At 37.6% G+C, this 25961-nt stretch overlaps 1 protein-coding gene across 3 annotated transcripts in view; it reads right to left on the bottom strand.

The window, feature by feature from the left end:
- SCAPER (S-phase cyclin A associated protein in the ER) overlaps positions 1 to 25961 on the bottom strand; it is a 363489-nt gene that overhangs the window by 5791 nt on the left and 331737 nt on the right. For all 3 annotated transcript variants that reach the window (XM_089655289.1, XM_089655291.1, XM_089655290.1), the window contains exons 29-30: positions 6689 to 6880; positions 2901 to 2952 (exon numbers count right to left, since the gene is read on the bottom strand). In XM_089655289.1, coding sequence (XP_089511415.1) covers positions 2901 to 2952; positions 6689 to 6880 — 244 coding nt within the window. The remainder of the gene's footprint in view (positions 1 to 2900; positions 2953 to 6688; positions 6881 to 25961) is intronic.

Below are 25961 nucleotides of genomic sequence, written 5' to 3'. Positions count from 1 at the left end.
TCCCCTTTCCCTTCAGACTGTACATATTAAGGTCCTGAAGTCTCTCCTGATATGTTTCATCCCTCAGACCTTTAACCATTTTTTGTGGCAAGTCTCTGGACTCCTATCTTATCAATATATTTGTGTAAGTGAGGTCTCCAGAACTAGACACAGTATTCTAAGACCTCATGCACACTGAATGTTTTTACAGCAGCTGTTTTTGGCAGTTTTTTTTACAGCCAGTAAACTCCCTAGCATGTTATCCTATGTGTCCATGCACACAGACTGCAATCAACGTTTTTTTGGCAGGGACGTTTTTTGGCTGGAAAAAGAACCCCAGGACTAGTGGGTTTCTAGAGGAGTTTTTTTAGCTGTAAAAACGCTCTAACACTGTAAAACGTGGCAAAACTCAGCAAAACTGCATTTTTGGACTTTTTTTGACGAAAAAAAAAAATTTTTTTTTTGGGGGGGGGGGGGGGGGGGGGGGGGTGAAAACGCTGCTAAATGCTAATGCAAAAACACAAAAAAAAGCTGAAAAACTCACGTTTTTAACGTGACTTTACACAGCTAACGTTACCAGCGTTATCAAAACGCCCCGTGTGCATGGAGCCTAAATGAGGTCTCACTAAAGATCTATATAGTAGAATCAGGACCTCCTTCCTCCTACTGGTGATCCCTCTAGTAAGGTATCCTAAAATTCTCCCTGTCTGGCCACACTGTTTGTGCATTTTGCAATCATCTGATAAAATACTCTTAATATTTTTCCTCTGTAGTCCTGGCCAACACTGTACCCCCAATGTTCTACTCTCTCAAGGGATTCTTTTTCCCTTGGTGCATTATTTTACATTTAAAAACATTGAACTGCAGTTTCCACTGCTTTGAACAATTTTTCAGCATTGCCAAATCATGTTCCATGTTACAGACACCTCCAGGGATAACAACCCTATTGTACACTTTTGTGTCATCAGCAAAAAGGCAACCATTTAGTTATATCACTTACATATAAAACAGGACCTAGTACAGAACCTTGTGGTACACCACTAAGGACTGGTCTCTGTTCCAAATTAACCCCATTTACAACCACATTTTGTTATCTATCCTTTGGCCAACTGCATATCCACTGAACCACCCAAAGGTTATTTCCTGGTTTGTACTACTTTTTGGGTTTATTATGTGGAAATGTATAAAATGCCTTGCTGAAATCAAGATAAGATTTGTCCACAGCACCTCTAGTTTTAGAGGTGCAAAATACTCATGAATATAATTGCAGTGTGTGTAACTCAACTAACAAACTGTTATCGATGTGACTGGATAGAAGGTGGGCTTTTGCCCACTTCTCTACGTAGGACGTACCTGAACGTCCTTGGATGGGAAGTGTGATTACTTGGCCATCATTGCAGCTGCAACAAGTTATCATTCTTTACAGTCGGTGATTGTGCACCAAATAAAAGTAATCTTAGCGGCTAAAGACTGCTGGATTACTTTTACAGCTAGAGGAAGACTGGACCCCCCACCGCCTTTACCAGGCTCTCACGTGCGAACAGCAAGCCGGGTAAGGATGTGACCAGCGGCATCCTGTTCCTGTGTGAAGTCAGAAACTGGAACTTTCACTTCGGAGTTCCAAAGCTTTCAAGGGCAGAGGAGACATATGGGGTCTAATGGACTTCAGCTGTCTCAGTGAAGAGCACCTGTCTCTGCTTATTGTTATCACAAGGGAAGTTTACATTCCTTGTGATACCAATAAAAGTGGAAAAAAAAATTCTAAAGAAACTGTAAAAATAAAAAAATTAAATAAAACAAATAATAAAATAAACCGCACATGTGAGGTATCGCCACGAACATCAGAGCGAGAGCAAAATTTCTAGTACCAGAACTCCTGTGTAACTCTAAACTGGTAATCTGTAAAGGCTTTTAAATCGTCGCCTGTGGAGATTTTTATTTCATTTATTTATTTTAAAGGAAATGTTTAAGTACCGTAGTTTTGCGCCGTTCCACAGGCATGCAATTTTAAAGTGTGACATATTAGATATCTTAATAGGTGTGACATCATCTTTTATTTTTTACAAAAAATGGGTATTATAATGTGTTTTGCGCATTATAATTCATTAAAGTGTATTTTAAAAAATAAATTGCGTTTGAAAAAACGCTGCACAAATACCGTGTGACATAAAAATACTGCAAAACCCACCATTATATTCTTTAGGGCCTCTGCTCAATACATATACACACATATATATATATATATATATTGTTTGGGGTTCTAAGTAGTTTTCTAGCAAAAAAAAAGATGTTTTTACATGTAGGAAGGGAATGTCAGAATTGGCCTGCACTGGAGATGGTTACAAAAGGTCTTAACACTTAGGACAAATTACTGCCTAAAGCATCTCTATGAGCGTACTTAGACCTTTTCTAGAGAGATATTTTCTGTTCTGCTTCCTCAAGTGAAGTTATTTTATGTGTTTGTCACTTGTCTGCACACCACAAGTTCACAAGGGCAATATTGGTAGAACTTTAGGACCACCCGCCGTGGGTGTAATGAGTATAAATTGTCAAGTTCACAGCCTTTATGAAGTACTGTCTTCTACAATGACCTATCCTGAAGTCAGTGTGTTATGTGGCGGTAATTTAACCTGCTCCTAAGATGCTAGCTTGTTTAGCAAGTAAGTATTTCCAAAAGCAGATGGATTCGTTGAGTAAACTGGCTTTTGTTGCCAATAAAAGAACAAGCTGTCTCTCAATAGGCTTTTGTTGTTAAGTTGTTCACCATTTATTATGTACAATGAATTAGCACCATGTTCATTATGCTGCCTGGACTGTCAATAACATCTTCTGAAAACAAGCCATTTCCTTGCTCTGAAGGTCAGAAGGATAGACAGTTGTATGTCTGAATGGCTGCAATCACCCAGCCTTGGTTACATTACCTTTGTGTGGAGACGTTCTACTGACGGGATGACTTGATCCTTGCAAACAGTCCTAAGACAATAGCACAATGTACTGGTTAGCAGAGCGGCAAACAGCTACAATACTTACACATTGGTATGATTCTCAATTTACAACAACTATGGCGCCAGGGGGTTTAATACTGGCAATGAGAGGAATCATCTAGTTTCATATTTTTTTATGTATCTATAAAAACAAAGCTTTATATTTTCCATTCTCTAGTTCTCAAGTAAAGATTAGCAGATTTAGATAAAACAATCCACCCAAAGGCAATGGTGTTGGTGTTCTTGTACAATAACTGAAAATGTATGTGTCTCAGTAATGATCACATTAAACAGCCATGGGACATTAAAATAGTAGATATATCAAAGAATGGTTTTAGACAATTCTGCACTGTAAATACAGAAGTAACTGACACCAAAGAGGCTTTTTGGGGCAAGTGAATAAAGGATTGTTACAGTTTAATAGTTTATTATTAATATACACAGTGGACACATCTTTTAAATAGATATTGACAGTATACTAAAATGCATGACCCACTGTTGTAGTATAGATCCAAAATAGTTCCAAAAATACTTTACTAAAAGCAGAATCCATTATTAAAATACATAAGATAGCAGGAAAAGCAGTCATCTTTCTGAGCAGCACTAAAGAGTGTTAGATGAAAGCATCCAAGCTCCTGCTTCCTCTGTACAATGAAAAATAAGCAAATGTGACACTGTGTTTATAGGTTATACGATTAGAAACCAGAAAGTAACTGAGCAGAGCAGTGAATTACACAGCTCAGAGCTCCCGTCTCTACTGAACTCTCATTTAACTCGTCCACTGCCAGCAGCATCAGAGCCACGAAATATCAAATGAGAGAACACAGATAATAAAAAGGCTGTCATAATGTTGCTGGGATGGAGTTTCAATTCTGAAAACATATTTTGCAAAAGAGCAATGTTCAAATGTCTTCATTTATAGGTGGAATTACTCAGTTGCAACATTAAAAGCTCAGTAACCAGTAACTAAAACAGGCAACGCACATTTATCAAGTGCAGAAAAACAGAATTCAGATGAAGTAATGTCTTATTAGTATGGATATGTGCTTGTGACACTGATGATTATCATCATCAGTCTCTGGAAGTGTTTTGAGTGTAATAACATTAAAACATTGAAGTAGTTAAAGTAACTGCTGCTAATTACACAATTTAAAATATTAGCAAATTAACTTTCTATATAGAGCAGTTGCTCACTGATATCACCATACTTCCCACTTTCAGATTAGAGTGGGATTCTTCGTCAATCTGTGCTCCAATATATCAGGGTAAAGGTAATGACCAAAGCAAAATAATTATTATTACTAAATAATTACCATCATAGTTAATGTTCCAGTTCAAATTGAATTACACAAGGCCTACTATAACCTTTTGTGGCCAGTAGATATGGATATTTGATATTTCAGAATGTGTACTTAGTATTCTGCTACATGTCTTTGCTGAAAAAGATCCCAATATGTGTAAATAATTGGTTAACATGAAATTTATAGTGTTTACAAATGGCGTTATATAAACTGGGATTTTTTTTTTTTTTTTTTACTAGTAATGGCGGTGATCAGTGACTTATAGCAGGACTGCGGCAGGCATTCTGACACTTGGGGGAACTCACTTGGTGTCACTGACATCCCCACTGACACCAATACCCTTCATAGCCAGATAAGAAAAAAAAAAAAAATAATAATGTTAAACAGTATTAGAAAAATAATATGAATATTGAATCAGTTATATGGGGAGAAAAAAACATCAATTGAAGTGTTTAACATGTAATAGTTATAAAATCTACGGGAGGAATTTATCGTACACAGGTAGGAAGTGCAAACGGGGTAAAGTAAAGTGCCATTCACTGCGACTTTAGCTTGCATATTGCTTTCTAAAATGCCCCCACTAAGCAGCAATAGGGTCCTGCAAGCTTTAGACAGACCTTGGCTCAAATACAATAATACATTTGTAATAAAAATGTAAGAAAATATTGTATTTGCCATTTCATGATTGTAGGCAAAAGGCTTGATAAATCAGGGAACTGGCTCTGTTTGCTCTACAAGCTGAAAGATGTACAAATATGTATGCTGTAGCAAAACACTTTCACATACAAATTAAATTTAAAGCGATTTTTTTTTATATGGTCAGAAACCCAATCAGCTGTTTTCCCCAGTGGGAAGATTTACCTTCACTTTCTGTTGTGTCTCCACAGCGGGGACACAGACAGCAATAAAGACTTGACAGGATTTTTTTTAAACGTCTTGATTCTATCCAATAGAAAAAGTTTTGGCTTTAGATGTACTTTAAGAGATTACAGCAATAAGTCTGATTTTGCTTAGAAATGTATGAGAAATTACATTATACAAAATAAAAAGATAGAGAAATAATATAGGTAATATGTTTTTTTAACAGGTATGGCACACTGGTGCAAACACAACAAGATCTTGTTGTTTTGCTCAGTATTGGCCACAAACAGTTCACAATTTTTAGTATCTGACTGAAGGTCCACCTTCTAGTCAAATGCAAATAAGCCCCTAATAGAGAAAATGTTTAGCCCATGGATTTCCTGACCAACCCCATATTTATAAATAATGTTTTTATAGTTACCCATCATTTAAACAACTAACTTTGAGTATCAGACTCTTGGTTGGCAAAAGCATGCCACCATGCAACTTCAACAGCTAATGTAAATATCACAAAGTGGCTTTCTTCACATGTGTCAATGAAGAATATAAAACAGTGCAAACTGCACTGTGTGCCAGTGAGCAGCACTGTATAATTCATTCTGGGCCTTCTAAAATTTGTCAAAAAGTCTAGAATGTTGTAAAATCACACATATATATGAAGGAGAGTTAAATGCATTCGGTGTAAAAAACAAAACAAAACAAAAAAACTGTAGCATTATAGGGGGTGCATTAATTGAACATTAATTTTCCAAAAAAAGCTATTATGCTACATTACTGACAAATGACTGTATGGATTATTACACACTTCATAGTTCCACACACATCTTGTATTAATAAATTGTATGATCCAAATTATACAATACTAAGTACACATTCTGAAATATCAAATATCCAAAATATTCTATCAAGACGGACACAAAATATGTTTATCTCTATTGTAAATCTGTATCTTGAAAGAAGCAAAAATTACAATACATAGAGAAAAATTTCAGACCAGAAATGTCACAAAAGTGTTTTACCCTAACATCTAACATATGTTTTTGAATTTGATGCTACTTCCTTTTTAAATTATTATAGCAATGCTTAAACATTCAAACCAGATCAATTCCTATTATAATGCATGCATGTTATTATAATAATAATAATAACAAAATCTATGATAAACAGTACTGTCTGAAACCCATGTGATAACCCATTATGTTAATATTAGGGATCAACTGATTCTATGCTACCTTTTAGTCCTTCCTTTTCTTTGTTAAATTTCTTTGTGAATCCTATTCATTAAAATAGTAGAAATACACCCGTAATACTGCACAGTTCAAATCATTAACTAGGAGTTTTGTAAGAGGTTTGTTAAAAAAACATCAATTTAGCTTTTATAGTTATGTTATAAAAAATTTGCATATTAAAAAACATACGCAATTACAAAAAATCATACTTACGGACATACTAAACTTCTCAGGGCAGTCTAGATTTATTCTATTTTCTATTTTGCTAGCTCATTGTTTCCCTTCCCCAGGCACCTCCTACACACAGGTGCTGATCCCTCTCCCAGGTCTGTACCTGAATAAAAGTGGCAAGCAGCAGACAGCTCAACTCCTGTTCCAAAATCAGTCGATTCTGTGGATTGTTGTAGCAGGCGGCAATCAGTGTAGGAAATAGCAGCCGGACCAGCCGGGAGTCACTAAAATACTGGAAGGGGAGCTGGCAAAGTTTCTGAAGAACAGTGGGGTGACGACCAGACTGGACAATGACCTGTAAGAATTAACAGCACAAGTAAAATCACTGTCTGCTGAGAAAACAGCATGCTGCAGAGATGTAATCCTTCTCTTTTTTTCAGCATTCTCAGACCATTTCAGCATCTGGAATACATGCTTGAAAAGAAAACAATCTAATAGGTTCAGTAACTTTTCTCCAAAATGAAAAAAAAAATCCTTTATTAATGTATATTCAAAGTTCCAAAAGCTACTCCTTGTGTAAATGATTACTGTAGAATACGTGTTAAATATAACCCATACTGACAATATTCCTCCACTACGGGCCTGGAATATATGAAGACACACCAGTTCACATTTTATCAATCAACTATTAAGCCACTGTACAAGATTTTATAATACTGTAAAAACAATCAGTACCATCTTAGTATGAATTATGGTTTTTAAAGGAGACCTGCACTAAATAAAAAGTAATCATTGTACGCTGTGTGCACCCTTGGTTTTTTTCCAGTCTGAGCTGCAGCTGTACTTGTACACTAAGGGGCAGAATTATAGAGCGGTGAATGTGACCTTCCTTGTAATTTGAAACACATCAACCAGGAAGGTTCACCTGTAATAAACATCTGAATGCCACATTTGCTGCTTTTTAAATATACCCTTGAAGGTTACACTTTACAAATTAAAGCATATCTAAACCCAAATTTAATATAATTTCTCTTACTATTCCTTAGATGTGACAGCTGTATTTTTTTCTGGATGTTTCCTTCATTTTTACCTGGTAATCCTGCAAATACAACATTTCTTGTTCTAGGGTATCTAAGGGAGAGTCATGGCTGTCATCCTAGGACAGGACTACAAACATGTCTTCCCTTCTTTATCTTAATCATATCAGGAGTAGGAGATAGCTTAGAAGGAAGGGAACATTGTTTTTGAAAGAGAAGTTTGGGAATTAAAAACCAAACAGATACTCACCTAGGTGGATGCACCATCAATCTGATGCTGCATCTATCCCACGCTGCCTCTAAAACCAAGAATTGAGCAATCAGAGACTGTTGATCACTAGGTTCTCACTCTTCAGTGTCACTGTCAGTCACCGGCTCTTTGCTCTGGCTCTCCAGCACTCACTGGAGCACTGGGCTGTGAAGGGAGCGGAAGCGGCTGGCTGAGCCAGCTGCCAGTCCAGGAATCTGGGTGGATTCTGATAGTTGGTATTTCTTGGAGCCTGAACCGGCTCAGTGACATTAGTGGACAGCAGATTTTAGCCCGGAGTCTGCGTAATATGGGTCACAGGAGAACAGAACTAACTGCACTCCTGTAACCCATAGGAGAAGTACTTCTTTAATGTCAGGTGAATTCACAATAAGTTTCATAGACTGAATTTTTTTCTGGTAAGATCAACAGGTATTTTCTGTTCTTGCTGAAAATGTTCTTAGCCTGAAAACTAATGCAGTTACTACATCTGAGAGTTAGTAAGCTGCAATATATTACAGTTGTATTCTTAAGGTTTAGAACCACTTTAATCACTATAGATCAATGTAAACCTGACTGATGACGGTAGAATGTTTACTACTGGATGGGGTTGTTTGTAATGGTTAGATTATATGGAAGGGCCAACTTCATATTCTGGGACTGTCCAAAAATTAGGGAATTCTTCTAAATAGAGCATTAAATAACAAGAAGACAATGGTAAATAGCTTCCAACCCTGTATATTTAACAGAACTTAGTGTTTTTTTCTTGGAGCTCTTTACTCCAGCAAATGTTTGGAGATTATATTGCCATCTCTTTCGCTAGCACTCAGTAACTTCAATAGCATATACAGTATTAGCACTTAGCACTTATAAAATAAGCTGTAAGGGGTTTCTGCATAGAACAGTACTGAAAACCAGTCAGTTATCATTTATTAAGGTTTCCTGTAATTTATGACTTTTTCAAAAAGAGTACATTATAGAGCTAAAATGAATTCTATGTAAATATCAGACAGTACCAGCATTGTCTTACAGTTCAGACTTTAGTGCATGGTGAACAGCTAGATTACATTGTTGAAAACGTGACTAACTTTGTAAACAATGGACAGTAGATACTTATGTAATGCAACCTCCTGACTGCCAGTTACCTCTACAGAGAAAAATATTAATTGACTTAGCAAGATATACAGCATAATGAAAATATGTTGTATTTTATGTTCTTGTTGAGCATGTAACACCAATCATAAAAACGGAATTCTATATAGTACACTAATAGAAAATTTACATCTGTAATAACTTTACCTAGATCTTTTTTGTTATAGTGATCCATAAAATTACAAAAATATCTATGTACGTTTTTCTGATATGTACTTTAAAAAAAGCAAGTATTAAGTTGGTTTAACTGTTTCTAGGTGCAAAGTTGTGTGGAAGATACAACTATGCTTTAAATAGGTAAGTAGAAAAAAAAATAAAATCTTTGGAATATAGATTTGGAGCTGCAACAGCACTTCTAGCCTTCTTCAACATGTCAGAGAATGCGTTGCAAAGTACACAAAACCAGTAACCAAACAGAATCTTTTCTTATCTGTCTTGACTGAACCAAAATCAGACTGGATACACAATACCATTTTCTCTTTGCGCTGCTTTTCTGAAAAGATAACTACATATACAGTTTTTAAACTATGAGAAATATATATGTAAAAATTAGCACAATATTCTTAAAGGTTTGAAAATTACCCCATTACCTTTTTATTCAGCGAATAAATTTGCATTTTCACTTGGCTAAAAAAATTATGCAGACAAGGCGACTTCTGAATGTGAGCAAATGCACCATATAAAAAAAAGTATGCGTGTTATGAAACCAAGTGAGTAAATATTTTTGTGCATATCCTTTGTATACCACTGTACACAATACTACTAAAACATATAAACAGAGAAAAAGTTTTCTGGGTGATATGAACAATTTGATCCCTTACCATAAAACATATTCATTTCATATATTTTTGTTTTGAATATTTTGTATAATTTTGAGATACTATCCGTTACAAGAAAAAAAAAAAAAAAAATGATCTGATTTGCACACGTCTCATAAAGTTCTGTAAAGGAGATGCACTGATAAAGCTCAGTTCAGAATGAAATCTATCAATGTAAGTGGGAATTCAGGAACAAGGAAATTGCTAATAGAGAAGACGGTCATTAATTAAAAACAAATCAGTAAGGGCAAATGAATTGCGTTGGAGACAAATTATAGGAATATTATAGGTATAAGATGGAACATGCTAGAGAACCAGGGAGCTATCTTTGTACTTCACATAAGCAAAATGTACACACCATGGTGCCAAAAGGTATTTTTTTAATATTTCTGAGAATCTGTTTGAAGAACCACTCAAACTTTATAATAAAAAAAATTGAAAATGGAGTGGAAAATTGAAGTACATTCTCGCTGTAATTTATTTGCTAATTATTTCAAGCTCCTTAATAGTTACAACCACATGTTGGAAAAACATCCCGCTTGAAAAGTCTGAAACCTACTTGGTAGAGGTTTTAAAACTGTAGTATCTGTGAAATAAAGAAATGTTCTGGAGCTCTGTAAACTTTGGCTCCAATAAAACTGTGAAAAATGGAAAGTGGTGTTAAATGATTTACATTTGAAAGAAGACAAGAGGATCAGATAAGTGTGCACAGACCCTTTTCTCTGCAGTCATGCGACATTGGAAAGCCTCTATTGTTTGTCAGCAGAGAGACCCCTTCACTATGTCTGTAGTGCAGGGGTTAAACTTGTAAATGTCAAGGGGCTTTCTATAGCCAGCATTACTGATCAGCTCATCCAAAAGCCCTAACATTTCATAGCCACTTAGTCAGGCTTTGTGAAAACCTTTTCATCAGCCCACGATAAACATCTCCCATTAACCTTGATGGAAGGAGGGGCAGACTTTGAGGTGTAGGCACAGGGTCTGTGAGGTAGGACACCCACGTTTTCATCCATGGCGCCAGAATGATTTCAATTCTAAGAGGATCCTTTAACCCCACCTTTGCCAAAACAAAACCAAAAAACAAAATCCGAAAGTAATCAATGCCTTGTGACTGTTACAAGTCTGCATTGATTATTGCAAACTAGTAACAATATATATTATGTTACTAGTGCACACTACTAACTAAAAAATATTAAGAAAAAAAAACCCTCTTCAATCCAAAAAGAGTTCTAAAAATGTGAACATACCTCTGCAGCTCCCACTGCTATCTCAGCCAATGAGGATGGAGAATTCCCGGAGAGTCAAGTCTCTCGTGCACATCTCTGGATCACAATGGGGCTCATGCATAGAATACATTAAGGTCAAAACCTTGAGCCTTTACAACCACTTTAAATCCTTAAAAAGTAATCATTTTTAATCAGACTTTCAACACACAATGGCTGCTGAAGGCATCAACACAAGGATGAACAAGAAAGCATATCATAATGATCATGCCTATGCACTGTTCCTTTATGGCAGCCCCTGCCATCAACCTCCCTTTATGGTAGCCCCTGCCAATCAGAATATTGTTCTACACAGTAGCAAAGAGGATAATTTAGATTTTCATCAATATTTACTATGAAAAAAAGTAAAAACAATTGAATGTTATCTTCTAACCTGTAGGGGAAACCCCAGCTGTAACCAAAAAGGGACAGATGGACCAGCATGATTGCCTACTTAATATTACATAGGGAAATACAGAAGAGGAGATGTATGAACTATATTTCAAACAAGATGTAAGAATGGCAGTTCTTACACTTAGCGGCATTAATGCAGTGGTGGTGAAGTCCTTTCTTCAGCCACAAAGAGGGCAGGCGCATCGGCAAAGGACGAGACATCAGATTAATGAGTCTTGGCACATGTATGCCTATTGACAGTTTATATGATCTCAGACATACTGCTTCACTGCCATAGTCTTTGCATTAGGACGTGCAGGGCACATGACAGGAAAAATGTATGTATGCACAACACTTCATACAAATCTGGCTGTCAAAAGAAGGTATTATATAATGAGAGTTTAGGTCATGAGACCCAATAGTCACACATGTGCCCTATTCACTTTCCTTCATTACAGTATTTATAAATGAGTCCCAGTTAGAACTAAACCCACAAAACAGCAAAATCTGGTTAGGGAAATGCCTGTTTGTAAGTAAGAGCACCATACATTTGTAAGTGTAGTAAATTAAATGCAGACTGTTAACATTGCACAAGCTTCCAGCTTGCATCTTAAGTAGTACACACTTCTACTTAGGCACATACATTATACATAAAGACAAGCGTTACTCTATAAACAAGAAAAGTCCCATAGACATGAAGGCAGTCCCTGCTTGGCAGCAAGTAGTTTAGGCAGAGAAATTCTAACAACTTACATCTTATAGAGATAAAGCAGAGCGTATTCATCCAAAAAGCATGTTTGGGCACATAGCATGGTACCAAATATTGTCGTTGCCCCCATGAATGACCACTACATTTATATTGTGCTATCCCCTGAAGGCATTTCATGTACAGGACTTTCCACAAAACGTGTACTATACAGCAAAAATATCAAATATATATATATCTTACACAAATATATATATATATATATATATATATATATATATATATATATATATATACAGTTGTGTTCAAAATAATAGCAGTCAGACATCACTAACCTGATCAATCACGGTTTTTGGTAGAAATTATATTTCTACATGGTAAATAATTTACTAGCAGGTGTAGTAGAGTAATAGAAATCCAACAGACCCAACAGTCATGACATGCATGCTGCTGATTCTGTGTAATTGAATCACTAATTGAAAGGGGCATGTTCAAAATAATAGCAGTGTGGAGTTCTATTAGTGAGGTCATTCATTCTTTGAAAAACAGGTGGCAATTATTGCCCTTATTTAAGGAAGGAAGGCAGCAAATGTTGTACATGCTGGTTACAGTGCATTTCTCTCTGCAATTCTGAGGAAAATGGGTCGTTATAGACATTGCTCAGAAGAACAGGGTACCTTGATTAAGAAGTTTATTGGAGAGGGGAAAACATATAAAGAAGTGCAGAAAATGATAGGCTGCTCAGCTAAAATGATCGCAAATGCTTTAAAATGGCAACCAAAACCTGAAAGACGTGGAAGAAAGCGAAAAACTACCATTCGAATGGATAGAAGCGTAGCCAAAATGGCAAGGACTCAGCCAACAATCAGCTCCAGGAAGATCAAAGAAGGTCTAAAATTACCTGTGAGTACTGTTACAATTAGAAGACGCCTATGTGAAGCCAAGCTATCTGCAAGAAACCTCCGCAAAGTCCCACTATTGAAAAAAAGACATGTACTGAAGAGGTTACAATTTGCCAAAGAGCACATTGACTGGCCTAAAGAGAAATGGCGCAACATTTTGTGGACTGATGAAAGTAAGATTGTTCTTTTTGAGTCTAGTGTCCGGAGACAGTTTGTCAGACGACCGCCAAACACTGAATTCAAGCCACAGTGCACTGTGAAGACAGTGAAGCATGGTTGCGCAAGCATCATGATATGGGGATGTTTCTCATACTACGGTGTTGGGCCTATTTATCGCATACCAGGGATCATGGATCAGTTTGAATACATCAGAATACTTGAAGAGGTCATGCTGCCTTATGCTGAAGAGGAAATGCCCTTGAAATGAGTGTTCCAACAAGACAACGACCCCAAACACACCAGTAAAAGGTGCAACATCTTGGTTCCAGACCAACAAGATTGACGTTATGGAGTGGCCAGCCCAATCCCCGGATCTTAATCCAATAGAAAACCTATGGGGTGACATCAAAAATGCAGTTTCTGAGGCAAAACCAAGAAATAGAGAAGAACTGTGGAATGTAGTCCAATCATCCTGGGCTGGAATACCTGTTCACAGGTGCCAGAAGTTGGTTGACTCCATGCAACACAGATGTACAGCAGTTCTAAGAAACAGTGCTTAAACAACTAAATATTAATTGATTCAAAGGAAAGCAAAATCTTCAAACATTTTTCAGTTTATATAGTGAATGTTTGAGTTTGTAAAGAAGAATACAAACCCTGCTATTTTTTTGAACAGTCCAATATTCACTTTTCTTCAATTTTTTTTAGAGGAACAACACAAATTTGATATATTTTTCTTCATGTTTTGATTTGGAATAGAATGTGTAGTGTTCCCAATGCATTTGTGTGTATGGAAATAAAAGCTATTAGAAGGATTTTGAGCTTTATTCACTTTTTTCAACACACTGCTATTATTTTGAACACAACTGTATAGAAGAGGTATGTACGTGCTTGACATGGTACTTACAGTAAAGTGAACTTACTATAGTAAAGCTTTGTCCAGCTGGGCTAAGTACAGGTTCACTTTAATCCTAAAATCTTTTTTTTATGGTACTGCCCATACTCACCAAAACAAAGTGGTATAGACCAACTTTGATAAAAAAAAATGCAAGTACTGTACCTGTAAATTAATATATACTTTTGTTACCTTTCCACAGGCGGGGTACACAAGGGCCAAATATCTGCTGAAATCAGCCAATACGGTAGAAACTAGCTGACTTTCAGCCTGTGTGTACAGCTGCCTGTCCGACAGAAGCCGACGAACATGCTGGAAAACCAGCATCAGACCGGCATCTGATCAGCGTTCACAGCCAATGGCTGCGAGCGTTGATCAGTGTGTTCTGGTGGGGGCTGGGGGGCAGACAGCTCCCCGGTCAGGACATAATAGCACAGCAGGGAGATTGCTGCATCAGCATCATTTGTATTACTACAGCAATCTATCAGTTTTTTTCCTCCAGCCCACTGGGTTGAACAGAAAAAAAAAATTATAGTGTGTACCAGTCTTTATGCTTAAAGTTGAACTTCAGGTAATCAACTACTGCAAATACTTAGTTGAACTATATGTATGTCTTTTATCTTAGTTGCCAAAAGACTGGGCAGCACAGTGGCTAAGTGGTTAGCACTTCTGGCAGTACTAGGGTTGTTGGTTCGAATCCCAACCATAGCACCACGTGCTTGGAGTTTGCATATTCTCCCTGTGGCTGCGTGGGTTTTCTCCAGGTACTCCGGTTTCCTCCTACACTCCAAAGACATGCTGGTAGGTTAATTGACTCCTGTATAAATTGGCCCTAAATTGGTATGTGTATGTATGAATGTGAGTTAGGGACCTTAGATTGTATGATCCTTGAGGGTTAGGGGCTGATGTGAATGTACAATATATATATGTAAAGCACTGCGTTAATTGACAGCGCTATAGAAGTACCATAAATAAATAGGACTGACAATTCCCTTCAGCTAGTCCTTTGTTTCAAACATCTCTGCCAGACTGCATAGTCAACTCCTGATCTCCCTATGATGTTTTTGCAGATTACACTGCACGTGAGGACTGGCCTAGAACCCTAGCTAGCCTGTAACTAGATAATGAAGGTATAGCAGCACTGTGAAGAAATCATCACTCCTCAAGTTCTCTTCTCAATGAGCTTCCATTGTTTATGATTGAAAGCACAGCGCAATGCAGTAGCATGATGCTTCTTTTCCTCCTACTCTGAGACTTGCTGTGCAGAATATTACAGTAGGTAGATTTCAAGAGAGATTCAAATTTATTTTAAGAAGCCATAATAGAAGAAACTGAGTTATCTGTCTGGAGCTCTGCTATAAAAATAAATGAAATAGAATAATGAAATCAGGGGTTACCTGCTAAACATTCCCACCCTAGACCCAGAAAAATGCAACATTTCCACAAATCCCAGTCTGGCTGCATCACTGGCTTTGTTTATGTTCATTATTCTCATCCTTTCATAAAAAATGTAAAAATAAAACAAAACCCTACCCTAATCTTTCACTTCTTCACCATATTTGGTATATCAAATTCACCTTTTTTACCTGCTCCTCCTTTTTAAGATATGCTTATATGTCACAAAATGCTCCTACATGTACAATATTTATGGTATAATAAAAATAAAATTAGTATCATGTTAACCAAGGTAGTTAACAGGTTATGCCACCCAGAAATGCAGAAGGTCAGAATGATATATAACATAAACTGGGAAGTAGTATATCACAGGTACACACCCAGGGCATGGCCAACTCAAATTGAAAGCACAAGGAGTGAAAGCAATGTCGTTCTGAGAGATTTACAAGGTTTTCAAAGGCTTTGAACAATATGCTAAGAACACACTCAGAGTTCATAATACACCTTAATCACGGACAAGATCAACAAACTAATATCTGGCATTTTTCAGTTGATGGGTGGGAAAAACAAGGTGCAGCCACTTTATTGCTGTAAAACCTTTCCGTATAAGAACATGGGGTGCACTTGAGACATTTACTGCTGGACTCAACTGTGATAGCAACAGTGGGAACACAAACACAAAAAGTAATATAATATACAAGAACAGTCTATCGTGCATCAAGAGTATGTGTGTGTGTTTGTGTATATCTACAGTCAGGTCCATAAATATTGGGACATCAACACAATTCTAACTTTTTTGGCTCTATACACCACCACAATGGATTTGAAATGAAACTAACAAGATGTGCTTTAACTGCAGACTGTCAGCTTTAATTTGAGGGTATTTACATCCAAATCAGGTGAACGGTGTAGGAATTACAACAGTTTGCATATGTGCCTCCCACTTGTTAGGGACCAAAAGTAATGGGACAATTGGCTTCTCAGCTGTTCCATGGCCAGGTGTGTGTTATTCCCTCATTATCCCAATTACAATGAGCAGATAAAAGGTCCAGAGTTCATTTCAAGTGTGCTATTTGCATTTGGAATCTGTTGCTGTCAACTCTCAAGATGAGATCCAAAGAGCTGTCACTATCAGTGAAGCAAGCCATCATTAGGCTGAAAAAACAAAACAAACCCATCAGAGAGATAGCAAAAACATTAGGCGTGGCCAAAACAACTGTTTGGAACATTCTTAAAAAGAAGGAACGCACCGGTGAGCTCAGCAACACCAAAAGACCCGGAAGACCACGGAAATCAACTGTGGTGGCTGACCGAAGAATTCTTTCCCTGGTGAAGAAAACACCCTTCACAACAGTTGGCCAGATCAAGAACACTCTCCAGGAGGTAGGTGTATGTGTGTCAAAGTCAACAATCAAGAGAAGACTTCACCAGAGTGAATACAGAGGGTTCACCACAAGATGTAAACCATTGGTGAGCCTCAAAAACAGGAAGGCCAGATTAGAGTTTGCCAAACGACATCTAAAAAAGCCTTCACAGTTCTGGAACAACATCCTATGGACAGATGAGACCAAGATCAACTTGTACCGGAGTGATGGGAAGAGAAGAGTATGGAGAAGGAAAGGAACTGCTCATGATCCTAAGCATACCACCTCACCAGTGAAGCATGGCGGTGGTAGTGTCATGGCGTGGGCATGTATGGCTGCCAATGGAACTGGTTCTCTTGTATTTATTGATGATGTGACTGCTGTGATTTGCAACCAAGTATTAAAAAGTGAAAGTTTGATTTATGATTATTATTCTGTCCCATTACTTTTGGTCCCTTAACAAGTGGGAGGCACATATGCAAACTATTGTAATTCCTACACCGTTCACCTGATTTGGATGTAAATACCCTCAAATTAAAGCTGACAGTCTGCAGTTAAAGCACATCTTGTTCATTTCATGTATAGAGCCAAAAATTTTAAAATTGTGTTGATGTCCCAATATTTATGGACCTGACTGTGTGTGTGTGTGTATATATATATATATATATATATATACACATATATATATTTATATACATACACACACTATATTGCAAAAAGTATTGGGACATCCCTCCAAATCACTTGATTCAGGTGTCCCAATCACCTCCATGGCCACATGGGTATAAAGTCAAGCGCTTAGGCATGCAGACTGCTTCTACAAACATTTGTGAAAGAATGGGTTGCTCTCAGGAGCTCATTGAATTCAGGCATGGTACCGTGATAGGTTGACACATTTGCAATAAGTCCATTCCAGAACTTTTCTTGCTACTAAATATTCCATGGCCAACTGTTAGTGGTATTATAACAAAGTGGAAGCAACTGGGAATAACAGCAACTCAGCCACAAAGTGGTAGACCACATAAGATGACAGAGCAAGGTCAGCACATGCTGAAGCGCACAGTGCGCAGATACTGCCAACTGTCTGCAGAGTCAATAGCTAAAGACCTCCAAACTTTGTGTGGGCTTCAGATTAACACAACAGTACGTAGAGAGCTTCATGGAATGGGTTTCCATGGCCAAGCAGGTGCATCCAAGCCTTACATCACCAAGTACAATGCAAAGTGTCGAATGCAGTGGTGTAAAGCACACTGCCACTGGACTCTAGAGTGTTCTCTGGAGTGACGAATTACGCTTCTTTGCCTAGTAATCCGATGGTCATGTTTGAGTTTGGCAGTTTCTAGGAGAACTGTACTTGCCTGACTGCATTGTGCCAAGTGTAAAGTTTGGTGGAGGGGGGATTATGGTGTGGGGCTGTTTTTCAGGGGTTGAGCTTGGCCCCTTAGTTCCAGTGAAGGGAACTCTTAAGGCGTCAGCATACCAAGACATTTTGGACAATTTTATGCTCCCAACTTTGTGGGAACAGTTTTGGGATGGCCCCTTCTTGTTCCAACATGACTGTGCATGTGTACACAAAGCAAGGTCCATAAAGACATGGATGAGCGAGTTTGGAGTGGAGGAACTTGACATGCCTGCACCTCAACGCAATAGAACACCTTTGGGTTAAATTGGAGTGGAGACTGAGATTCAGGCCTTCTCGTCTGACATCAGTGCCTGACCACACAAACGCACTTCTGGAAGAAGGGTCAAACATTCCCATATACACACTCCTAAACCTTGTGGACAGCCTTCCCAGAAAAGCTGAAGCTGTTATAGCTGCAAAGAGTGGGCCAACTCAATATTGAACCCTATGGACTAAGACTGGGTTGCCATTAAAGTTCATTTGCATGTAAAGGCAGGCGTTCTAATACTTTTTTCAATATAATGTCACTTAATCTTTTTATTATTAAAAAGTGGGGATTAAAAAAATGTATACAGTATGTATATATATATATATATATATATATATATATATATATATATAAAATCCAAACTCTTCTTAATCCAAATTCTTTTTATAATAATTAATTATAATGAATCAAAAGTACATTTTGGAGAAATGGAGATTATAAAGTCACATAACATTCACCATAGTAAACAATAAACACACGTAACGAAGTACAGAATGAAAAAACATTTGTGCACAAAAAAAATTAAGTATTACCCTGTCAATACCAGTGATATCTAAACCTACAAACATCAGGTGGGGTGAGTGCAAAATCAGGTTCACTTCTGCATAGAAACAAATCAGCTTTCAAGTTTTATTGCCAAAGCTAATTGAACAAGCTGAGGTTAAAAGCTGATTGGCTTCTATGTAGAAGTGAGCCTGATTTTGCACTCTTCAGCTTTAGTAAATAAACCCCAATATTTCATTCGTGATGATCCCCACTCTCAAATAAAACAAATAAAATGTTGTTCTAGAAGTAGCAAGTATATGGCTTTAATTACTAGTACTTTCAATAGATGTTTATTAAACTTTTCTGAATAAACTTCAACAAAGTTATGGAGATTCATATAAAGTTATAAATTCCACATTCAACTGTCCTACAATAAATAAAACTAAATGGCAGACAGAGCCATAGGTGGTGGGGAGTGAAATGGAGGAGGGAGCTTCTCCCATGCAACTTATCGAGACCCTGTGTTCCAGAAGGTCTCATAGGTATCCACCTGATAAAATTATGTGAGTGGAAACTTTAACATGTACAAGGAGGGGACATTGTGGTCCTTTGTTTGACACACCATAAAGAGGTAGAATAAAGACAGAGGGAATGAAGATGGGAGGGTAAAGAGAGAACGGTGGAGGGGGATATAATAGGACCCTATAGAGATGTAAAGCCAGGATAGACACCTTATAGAGAAGTAAAGCTTTCATGTGGGGTGGGGTGTAGTATGGTGAATCCATGGAGTCTACACAGTAAGAATGGAGAATGCCAAGGGTCTCTTGTGAAAGGGCCGCTGAATAAGGCCTTTAAAAGTTTTAAAACTTTTGTCCAAAATCTGCCCAGCATGGGACATATCCAATGTTTCCAATGACACTACTCCAATTTTGCTAAACAAAGATTTTTCAAGAAGAAATTGCCTGTATAGTGCAGCATTCACTAGATAAGCATTGGATACAACTGAAGCAATAGACAGTCCCTTCATGTCACCTATTACTGTGATTGAATAACAGACGTAAAGCATTGAAGAAATAACTGTCCAAGTGATAGATGCCACGAACTGCATTCCCCAAAGCTGTCAAATATATTTTTGATTAAATGCACTCACATCCAGATGAACAAGTCTTCAGCAGATTTGCCTATTCATAAGCATGTAACAAATGTTTAGCATCTCAGCCAACAGAAATTCACAATACAATAACACAAGGTGATGTATTCATCAAAGAAATTCTTTATCCCACCTATGAAATATTGGAGCAAATATTTAGACGTGAGAGTTGTATGCTCCCCATACATACATATATACATTCTATTCTGCTAGGTAATTAGTCACTGTATGAGAACATCTGCTATAATAAAGACTAACACATATCTTTGCAGTATACAGCAGCACAATGCAGCTTACTCTCACATACTCCATTTTAATTATACCTTATCTTTTCCCTAAATATGACAGGAAGGACTCCTCTACACACATGAACGCTCCATAAATATAAATAAAACATGCTGAAAGCACCTGAGCTGGAAACTTAATATTGGTTATGTGATGCCAGAGGTTCCAGATCACTTCTTCCTGCTGGCATGTAACAAAGGCCAGGTAATAAGGATTAAATTGTTAACACCTTTGGGCAACTCTGCACGCCATACACAGCTACAGCAGCAGGTAATTGAGGGAGACAAGAGCTTGTGATGTGATCCATTACATCTTAGTACTGACGGGAATTAACTGTTGGAAGTCCAGAGCAGACATATTCCCACTATTATTAATAAAACAAGACATACACCCATCCATTTAAACATGGGTTCAATGAACAAGAAGTAAATGTGTGACAAATGAAATTTAAGCTTTAGTTGGCTGAAACACAATCCCTTCATTCTTACTATATAAGTAGACCTGTTGCATGGAAGCCCCACATCCCATGTAATTGCTCCGTGCTCAGTATAATATTTGAAAACACAATGTATAAAAAAAAATAATACAACTGCTATCTGTTAACCTAGTACTAGACATTTTTTGGATAAAATGACCTTTTCTAAACATGATTTAGACACATTGCTCCAAATTATTAAAAGGAAATCTCATTTCACTATAGTGGAGCTTTATGTGCAGTAAAAGCTTTTGTGACACAAATATCATGCAGCACCACACTAATGTACAAGGCTAATAGCGGATGTAAATGACATAATCTAATTCTCATAATGTCAGCATTGTAATAGCATAGTTATTTTTGACAAACCAATATACGCTAACTTGAAAAGCCTTATTTCATGTTGTGAGCGCTGCCTGTTTCCTGGCTATTTCTTTCCACAGCTTACTGGATTCTCTGCATGCTTTGCAGCTGCTGATCTTCTGTTTCCATTCAATTTCTCAGGACTACATATCCCATGGTACCTTGCTTCCTGCAACCAGCAATTCCAGTACTGATTTTGTCTGCTGAAGCTCCTTCTCTCAGCACCTCTCTAGTTCAGAAGGCAGGTTCTGTGAATTCTGTGACTAGTGGCGTCCCGAGGCAGGTGCGGCCCGCACTGGGTGACACCTACCGCACGGGGTGATACCGAACCCGCCCCACGAACAGGTAAGTTGTAAAGCAAGCCGACAATCCCTGCAGGATGGATCGGATCTGCGGACTGGGGAACATAATGGATCAGAGTCCGATCCATTATGCTCAATCCGCAGATCTGATCCATTCTGCATGGAATCACCAAGTGTTATCGCACCGGGTAACACCAACCCTAGGGACACCCCTGTCTGTGACACAGTATTGCCTAATCACAGGGCATTGTGAATGCATGTCATAGAATTCAAGTAAGTAAATGTGTGGGGATCTTCATGAAATAAGTTTAAAAACCTTAAAATTATTATTATACTGGATTTATATAGCGACAACAGTTTGTGCAGCGCTTTATACTATAAGGGAGACCGTACAATTACAATACATTTCAGTACAGAAGGAATATGAGGGCCCTGCTCATGGAGCTTACAATCTAAAGCATTCAGATTATTGGAGTAGGCTAGAAATAACTGAAATACAGAAATAAATATATGATTTTACAATTTGACCATAGATATGTTTTAACTACTTCAATACTGGGCACTTTTACCTCCTTCCAATATTCAGGTTTCAGCGCTCTCACACTTTGAATGACAATTGCGCGGTCATGCAACACTGTACCCAAACTAAAATTTCATCATTTTGTTCACACAATTAGAGCTTTCTTTTGGTGGTATTTAATCACCACTGGAGTTTTTATTTTTTGCTAAATTAACAAAAAAAATACAGACTTTTTTTTAAAAACCCACGTTTTTCTTTGTTTCTGTTGTAAAAGTTTGCAAATAAATAATTGTTCTTCATAAATTTAGGCTGAAATGTATTTTGCTACATGTCTTTGGTGAAAATAACCCAAATCAGTGTTTATTATTTAATTTGTAGGAAAGGTATAGAGTTCACAAACTATGGGCTATATCTGAAAATTGATCAATCCTGAAGTACTGACAGGCAATCTAATTTCTTGAGGCCCGAAAATGTCAGAACAGTACAGATATCCCCCAACAGTCCAATGTATTTCGTAAGAGGCATGGCGATTTTTTTGTTATAATTTTTCGGAAAATGAAAAAATGAAAAAAATTATTTTCACAATTTTTTTTACATACTGTCACCAGTGCAGTATAGCGTCATCATATAACTGGTGTGGTGGTGGTGATCAAGGACACTGACTGGTGACAGTAAAAAAAAAAAAAAGATAATTTTTTAATTATTTTTTATTACTTTTTTTTTTTTTTTCATACGCCACTATGGTCAAATTAGTATAATGTTACCATAGTAACATTGTACTACTTTGGGGAAGTGATCATTATTTTTTTTTTTACACAATTTGATTGCTTATAGCAAATTATTTATTTGCTGTAAGTAAGCATTTAACTGAATGAAATCGATTCATTCAGGTTTTTTTTTTGTTGTGATTAGCTGTGATTGGCCCAGCCTGTGTATGTGATCGCTGTGACCATTCATAGCTAGACACAGTTGTATACAATGGATGGCATGAAAGGAAGCCATCTATTGTATACAACTGTCATGTGACCTGCTGTGATTGGTCATAGCAGGTCACATGGTACTGGCAACGGGGCCAGTACACAGATCTTGCCAAAGCGCAGCCCTGCAGGTATGCGCAAAGTGTGATCCAGGAGGGGTGTCATATGACACCCTCCCGGAGGGAAGAAGTGTTCACCCGGCTGTCATTTGACCATAGGCCGGGTGGCAAATGGTTAATGTGGTTCCAAACCTCCTTTCCTGGGACTCTCTCTCAAGTCGACTGTGTGCATCTAGAGACACATAGTGCAGCTCTGCCCCACCCTCACTCAATGGTCAAAGGATTTGTTTGACAGCACCAGGAGCCAATGGTTCCTGCTGCTGCTTCAGTGAGCAGAGAGAGAAGAGAGCAGCTGCAGGCGGGCATAGTGCTGGATTAAGATAGGACTCAGGTAAGTATCCGGGAGGGGAGGGGGTGAAAAAAATACTGAGTCATGTGGGGAATGCATGTTAGCCTCTACAACCACTTTAAGAAACAAAATTATTACTCATGATATTTTATAAGATTCAAACCAATGGGTTTTTTAGTGCTTTTTGCAGAAATGCACTACAGTCTATTTAGCATGGTTTCCTGTGGGACATGTTCACATCTGTTTTTCAGCTGCTGCATTTTTGGAAAGGGCCAGGGACTTTTCTAAAATGCAAAATACAGCATTTTTGGTTCAACATACTTCAATGGAGATGCTGCAGAAAATGCATGTAGTGCTTTTTTGACATATTTTGCATTTTTTATCTGCCCAGCAACAAGTTGGACAACAAAAAAAGCATAAAAAATGCAAAACACATAAAAAACACTTGAAAAAAAACCTGTCAAAAACACTTGTGCAAAAATGCAAAACACACCACAAAAAGCACTGCAGAAACAGATCAAATGCAAACTGCATTGGTGTGAACCAGGCCTAAGAGTTATTTCAAAACCAATACAATGGTTTAAAAGACAATAGCAGCAGTGAAGCTAGTTATAAATGCAAAAAGAAGTGCAAAGACACACACAAACCAACTAGATTTTGTTTTTTTGGCTCTAGTGGACAAGTGTGATTCTTGTGTGTCACTTGTTGCACAGATCCTGACTGTAGCTTGTTACGGTACATAACTCACAGGAGGTCCGAGCTGTCTTAAATCCTACAAGAGACAGAAGTAGGGCTAAGAGTTGATGTCAGTGTAATTATGCACATCATTAGCTGCCGTCCTGAGATGTTAAGGATTTAACTTGAGGTTCTGTATGGCACATTCCTAACTAAGTGCAGCATTCAAATAACCTTCCTGATATGCCTCTGGTTGTAGTAAATCCCACTCTTCAGTCCTTAATCCCAGCACAAAGCTCTTTCTGAAAAGTTTTTGACGGTTAATGAGTCAAAAAAGCAGTGTTTCAAAATTTCCCACCATTCTGCTAGCAGAAAACAGGTAAAGAAGAAAGGTGTGGGCAGCTGATAGATGAAGTAACTTGAAACAATGAAGATGTATATATAGCTGCCATAACACAGGATCAGTAAATTGGTAAATTGATAAAAAGCAATGAAATAATATACAGGAGCAACATGGACGGTGGTCTTTCAAAAAGAAAATCCCAATTTTGCTTACCAATTACTGCTGCTAAACAATTAATTTTGTAATTAAATGTTACTTAACCATTTGCCCTCCAGAGGATTTCCCCCCCCTCCCTTCCTGACCAGGCCATTTTTTGCATTACGGCGCTGCGTTACTTTAACTGACAATTGCGCGGTCATGCAATGCTGCACCCAAATGAAATTTTTTTCATCACGAGTTGAGATTTCTTTTGGTGGTATTTGATCACCTGTGCGGTTTTTATTTTTTTCGCTATAATAAAAAAAGACCTACAATTTTGAGAAAAAAAAACAATATTTTTGACTCTGCTTTGTCCAGTAAAAAAATAAAATTTAGTCATAAATTTAGTCCAAAATGTATTCTGCTACATGTCTTTGCTACACAAAAATCCCAATAAGTGAATATTGATTGGTTTACGTGAAAGTTATAGTGTTTACAAATGGCGGTATAGATACTGGAATTTTTTTTAAAATAAAAATGGCGGCGACTTATAGCGGAACTGCGGTGGGCATTCTGACACTGGGGGGAACTGACTTGGTCTAGATCATGTTCAGATATGGCTTCTTCTTAGCATGATAGAGCTTTACCTTGCATTTTTGGATGGCACGGCAACCTGTGTGCACAGACAGTGATTTCTGGAAGTATTCCTGAGCTCATGCAGTAATGTCCATGACACATTATGTGCTCAATTATTGGGCAAGTTGTATTTTTGAGGATTATTTTCACTATTGAACTATAGTCCTCTCGGTCAATCCAAAATGTTAATAAACCGCAAAAAGAAAGAAAGTAAAAGTGAGGTTTTGGCTTTCTTAGGAAAATATCTACAGTCAGGTCCATAAATATTGGGACATCGACACAATTCTAAAATTTTTGGCTCTATACACCACCACAATGGATTTGAAATGAAGCAAACAAGATATGCTTTTAACTGCAGACTGTCAGCTTTAATTTGAGGGTATTTACATCCAAATCAGGTGAACGGTATCCCAATTACAATGAGCAGATAAAAGGTCCAGAGTTCATTTCATGTGTGCTATTAGCATTTGGAATCTGTTGCTGTCAACTTTCAAGATGAGATCCAAAGAGCTGTCACTATCAGTGAAGCAAGCCATCATTAGGCTGATAAAACAAAACAAACCCATCAGAGAGATAGCAAAAACATTAGGCGTGGCCAAAACAACTCTTTGGAACATTCTTAAAAAGAAGGAACGCACCGGTGATCTCAGCAACACCAAAAGACCCGGAAGACCACGG

The sequence above is a fragment of the Staurois parvus genome, unplaced genomic scaffold (genome assembly GCF_062004578.1).
Source record: "Staurois parvus isolate SC_StPar_1 unplaced genomic scaffold, SC_StPar_1.0 ptg000832l, whole genome shotgun sequence".
Lineage (NCBI taxonomy): Eukaryota > Metazoa > Chordata > Amphibia > Anura > Ranidae > Staurois > Staurois parvus.
The sequence above is the reverse complement of the archived record's forward strand: the minus strand, read 5'-3'. Positions and strand labels throughout refer to the sequence as shown.